The sequence below is a fragment of the Lolium rigidum genome, chromosome 1 (genome assembly GCF_022539505.1).
Source record: "Lolium rigidum isolate FL_2022 chromosome 1, APGP_CSIRO_Lrig_0.1, whole genome shotgun sequence".
In the NCBI taxonomy this organism is placed as follows: Eukaryota; Viridiplantae; Streptophyta; class Magnoliopsida; order Poales; family Poaceae; genus Lolium; species Lolium rigidum.
The window spans coordinates 64255723-64261228 of record NC_061508.1 but is presented as its reverse complement, the minus strand read 5'-3'; the positions used below and the strand labels follow the sequence as shown (position 1 = coordinate 64261228).

General features: G+C 57.4%; 1 protein-coding gene across 1 annotated transcript; it reads left to right on the top strand.

The window, feature by feature from the left end:
• The first annotated feature begins 3779 nt into the window (after positions 1-3779).
• Positions 3780-4906, top strand: LOC124674451 (probable aquaporin PIP2-7). Its single transcript, XM_047210497.1, has 3 exons — positions 3780-4406; positions 4508-4648; positions 4748-4906. Exons 1-3 carry the CDS (start codon positions 3792-3794, stop codon positions 4868-4870), a joined length of 879 nt encoding a protein of 292 aa, XP_047066453.1. The 5' UTR covers positions 3780-3791; the 3' UTR covers positions 4871-4906.
• Positions 4907-5506: the final 600 nt, after the last annotated feature.

Here is a 5506-nt window from a genome sequence, read left to right as displayed (position 1 = left end):
GGCTCCCCTTGTGTCGAATCAATAAATTGGGTTTTACTTCCCTCGAAGACTGTTGCGATCCCCTATACTTGTGGGTCATCAGGCGGCCGACGTCACCTGCTCTGGCGGGCGCTGCAAGGTCGCCTGGGCTAGGGTCTACCGCCCACGCGATCTTGGTGGTCTGGGCGTCCTCGACCTAGAGCGTTTCAGCCTCCCGCTTCGCATCCGCTGGTTGTGGTTCCAGCGCACCCAGCCTCAGAGGCCCTGGGCTGGCCTCCCGGTCCCCTGCGACGACTCGGACTGCCAATTGTTTGCCATGGCTACCTCCGTGGACATTTGGGATGGTGCCACCGCTAATTTCTGGCACGACTCCTGGCTCTTCGGGACATTCCCTAGGTCCTTGGCCCCAGCCCTCTACGGCCTCTCGCGTCGCAAACATCGTTGCGTGCGTGATGCCCTGCGAAATGGGACCTGGGTGCAGGACCTGCGCGCGCGGGTCTCCCCGCCTCTTCTGGAGTCGTTCGTGGCTCTTCGAGCGCTGCTGGAACTGGCGCAGCTCTCCCCGGGGATGCGCGACAAGTTCACTTGGCGCTTCTCCAGCGACGGTGTCTACTCGGCCTCCTCTGCCTACCGTCTCCAGTTTGCGGGCGCGGTGGAGTCACCCTTTGTCCAGCTCATCTGGAAGCCTTGGGCTACCCCTAGATGCCGGCTCTTCGCTTGGTTGCTCGCTCAGAATCGGCTGATGACGGCAGATAGACTCCTGGCGCGGCAATGGCCAAATGGCTACTTCTGCCCACTTTGCATGTGTAACCTCGAGACTACCGCGCATTTGTTCGTCGAGTGCCCCCTAACGCGCAGGATTTGGGAGAAGGTTGCCACACTTGCGGCGGCGCCAACCCTGAACCCTGCCACTTGGGACGTGCACCACAGGGTTGTCGACTGGTTGGGCTGCCTGGCCGCGGGGCTACCAAACGCCGAAGCATCTCGGGTGCGGTCCTGGACTATGCTTGTCCTCTGGCACATTTGGCTTGAGCCCAATGCCCGTACCTTCCGGACGTCTACCTCGACGCTGGAGTCTTTGATCGCCAAGATTGCGGACGAGGCCGTGGCTTGGGACCTCGCGGGCGCGAAGATCTCCTCACCTCGCGAGTAGTCGCCTAGCTTTTCTCAGCAGTGGCTTGGCATCCACCTGCTTGATCGTGTTGTTGATGCCATCGCTTGTCATTGTATTCGGAACCCTCTTCTATTAATATATCGAGCAGCTCACCTGCCGAATTCTCAAAAAAAAAAAAATTTGTATTCTAAATGTTCCTCATGGATGAGCACCCTGCACCCGATTTGATCCCTACCGCCTCTGCACGTCCAAGGCTTCCAACAATCAGCAGGAGAAAAACAAAGGAAAGGCTGCCCGTCGCCCAGATATAAATGGACAGATGAATATGCATACCTGGGATTAGACATTCCGATGGAGTCGACGGCGCCGGAAAAGAAGGCTGCCCGCCACCAGCAGAGCTACGCTGTTGTGGGGAGTGGGCGAAAGGGAAGCTGCCATCAGATCTACGTAGGTCTTATACGAGCCACCGTCAGTACAGGTCTTTTTATGTCGAGCTGGCAAGGTACATGTATTGGTACGTATTCGCGCGGCCGTATATCTCTAGAAACGGAAGTATCCCGTCGAGCAGCCAGGATCACAAAGTAGAGGCCGACGGTCCAAACGTGACCGGTAGGCCACGGTGCCGCGAGAAAATCGGCTTTGGAGAGACAATACGACCTAACCTATGATCCCACATCGTAGAAAAGATTGAGATCCATATGCACAGATTGTTTTGGCAACTGCAAGTCTGATTTCTTATCGGGCTCTATTGGTTTTGGCAAGTAAGATTTGATGCTCCGTACAAAAATTTGGAAGATATTGGCAATTAAGAATTGACTAGACAGATAAGCGAGCTTCGCCTTACCCTGGCAACTTACTTGTCGCACGATGAGTTGGCCACCACTGGCATCATCGGCCCGACCTGTCGCTCCCCGTGGGCGACGGGCGGGCGATTCCCCAAACCCTAGCCCCAGCTCCCCCCGCCGCCGCCGCCGGCGTCAGCCGCCGGGCAAAGCCCTGGCGGTGCCGGTGGCGGCGGGCCCCTGGATCTTGCTCGTGTGGAGGTGGCGCGAGGCCTCTCCCGTGGGCGGTGGAGATCCTCTACGAGGAAGCGACGGCTCCTTGTGCGGCGGGCCGGCGCGCCGTGATGAGGCGCTTCCTCGAGGTCGAGGCGGCGGAGCTCGGCGGCGCGGTCGCCTCCTCACGGGCGTCGGCTGCGTCTTGTCGGCTTCTACGGGCCGCTCCGGCGGTAAGGGTCCCTGCGTGTGGTGTGTGTTTGTCCTGCCCGGGGGGTGGCTGCTGGCCGGCCTGGCCGTGGGCGCCGGCAGGGGAGCGAGGACGACGGCGGATCTGGCGGCTCCATCCGGGATCCGGCCGGTGTGGCTCGGTCTGCTGCTGGAGAGGCCACCTCGGCGTCTGCAGATGGTCAGATCTGGGGCTGATGGGAGGTAGGTTCGGCCGGCTTGGACCAACGGTGCTGTTGCGGTGGGTTCTTGTGAGGTCCGGCGGCGCGGCCGCTTCCTTGTGCGCTGGCTTGGGAGGGTTTGGGAAGAAGGGTTGTGCCAGCGCAGTCTAGGGTGACTCACTGCCGCCAGGACCGGAGCAGGGGCTCCCTCGGTCCTCCTCTTCTCTTCCATGGCTGCTCTCACCGGCGTCGCCGAGTGACTGCGCTGTCCTAACCTCCACTCGGCCCGCATACGGCTCTCTTTGGTCCTGCGAGGAAAAGGTCCCAACTTTCGGGCTTCCGGTGCTTCTCCAGTGAAGTGGTACTACGGTGGGTGGGCATTGATGTCCCCGCTCGTGGAGTGGCTGGTGTGGGTTTGTAGTCGACGGCTCGGGCGAAAGCCATGGCCGGTTTACCCGGAGCCGATGACGGTGACGCCCGTGGGCGCCATTTTCCTCCTTGGAGGCGTCTTCGTTGAGCCTCGGCTCTGGCCCCATCACGGTTGTATGTCTCTAGGTGAAAACCTTGACCCTTGATGGATCGAGCAACGGTGTCACCATGGTGTCACTCCCCTTGCTTCTGAGACTTTGGCGTTCTCTTGCTTCCCATTCTGTGGTCTCTTGTGCCTGGCGTCTGCACTTCGGTAGTCAGTTGATGGGGATTCCGGTGGTGTTCGTCGGCGGCTTCCTCTGTTCTTCGTTTGTTCGAGACGACGACCCCAAGGCTTCAAGTTCTCTGTTTAGTGTAGTCGTTCTCTTCTTGTGTAGGAGTCGTTTTGCTCTGCCCTGTGCTGGTATTGTAAGCTGGTAACCCCAGCGGTGTGCGTGTGTGTGCTCGAGGTGTGTTGTATTTCTGGCCGGTTGAGGGCTTTGTTAATTCAAAGTCGGGCTCTTTGAGCCTTATGTTTAAAACTTACTTGTCGCACCTGGGTACTTCCGCAGGCAAGTTTGCCCATCACATTTTCCCAAAGATATTCCTGAGACGGCTATAATTGTCGACTGAGAAATAGCTATTCTCTGTCGACAAAGAAACAAACACTCAGACAAAGAAGAGAAATAAACGGGATACTGAACTAAAATCCAATTGGCAGAATTGGCAACTGGAATCTGTGCCCCAAAGCTCCGAGACAAGTGGGTGGGTTCCAACTAGTGAACCTCCTCCATGCTCTGCAAGCACATCACCGCGATCCCTATTTAAGCCTCTTCTCTTGGCTTGATGTTCCTGGTATCGCACTAATACTAGCCCCATACGCAAGAAGTGAACAAAAACCCGACCATGTCGACCAAGGAGCTTGTGCCCCCCGCGGAAGAAGAGATTACAGATATTATCGTCCAGAGGGTGCCGTACTGGGATCCCCCGGCAGTCAAGCCGCTGGACACGAGCGAGCTGTCAGAGTGGTCCCTCTACCGCGCTCTCATCGGCGAGTTCACGGCGTCGCTCATCCTCGTCTACGTGAGCATCGCCACCGTCATCGGGTACAAATTTGAGTCCTCCGGCCCCGACGACAGGTGCATCGGTGTCGGGTACCTCGGCGTTGCCTGGTCCTTCGGCGCCACCGTCTCCGTCCTCGTCTACTCCACCAGCGGCGTCTCGGGCGGGCACATCAACCCGGCGGTGTCGTTCGCGCTGTTCCTCGCCGGCAAGGTGACGCTGGTGCGCACCGTGCTATACATGGTGGCGCAGTGCCTCGGCGCCATTTGCGGCGTGGGCATCGTGAAGGGGATCATGAAGCACCCCTATAACTCCCTCGGCGGCGGCGCAAACTCGGTGGCCGGGGGCTACTCGCTCGGAGCAGCCCTCGGCGCCGAGATCTTTGGCACGTTCGTGCTCGTCTACACCGTCTTTTCCGCCACCGACCCCAAGCGCACCGCGCGGGACGCCTTCGTCCCGGTACGTACGCGCGTCGTCCACCATCGATGATCGCACACAAGCTTTTCGTAATTAACAAGGTCTGCCTCTGACCTGTACATGATTTGTTCTACTTCTTGTAGTTGGTGGCGGCCCTGCCGATCGGTTTGGCGGTGTTCGTGGTGCACCTGGCGACCATACCGATCACCGGCACCGGCATCAACCCGGCGAGGAGCCTGGGCGCCGCCGTGCTTTACAACCAGCACAAAACGTGGAAGCAGCACGTGAGATCATCCATGCACCACTAATCAACCGTACTTACCTACGTACATTTTGCTGTTCCAATGGAGATTAAGAGACCCGGTGCATGTTTTGATCTGCAGTGGATCTTCTGGGTCGGGCCGTTCAGCGGCGCGGCGCTGGCGGCGTTCTACCACAAGGTCGTGCTGCGCGACATTGCTGTAATCAAGGAGGCGCTGCTGAGCTCGTTCAGGATGACCGGCTAGCTTTCCACCTCTTGAAGATCGAGCAGAGGAAACCATGCATGCGCATTTCATATATGGTTGTATAGTTAATTATCCATATTATCATATATGTTTTTGATTGGTTTTATATCTCCGCTCTAGAATGTAAGCAATCTTGCTATAGTATAGTTAATTATCCATATTATCATATATGTCTCGTGTAGCTGCATGGTTCGCATGTACTCCCTCCGTTCTTTTTTAATTGACTCAAATTTAGTACAAAGTTGTACTAAATCTGAGTTACACTGGTAGAAAAACAGGCTTCCGGGAAGCCCCATAAGTCGCGAAGGTAAAGGAACCGCGACTAATGGGGTCTTTAGTCGCGGTTCGTGTGGCGAACCGCGACCAAAGGCCTGGGCCCAGGGCGCACGGTGGCCAGCTGGTGCACGTGGGGGCTTTAGTCGCGGTTGGCCGGGCCAACCGCGACTAAGCATGCCCGAAGGCCTTTAGTCGCGGTTGGCCAGGCCAACCGGGACTAAAGCCCCTCCCCTATATATACCCATCCAGCCATTTGGAGCCAACACTTAGCCATTTGGAGCCATTCTCTTCACAAACTTCACAAGTGAGTGTTAGGTTTGCTTTTGGTTCCTCTTATGCACATAAGGTGTTTGATGAAAT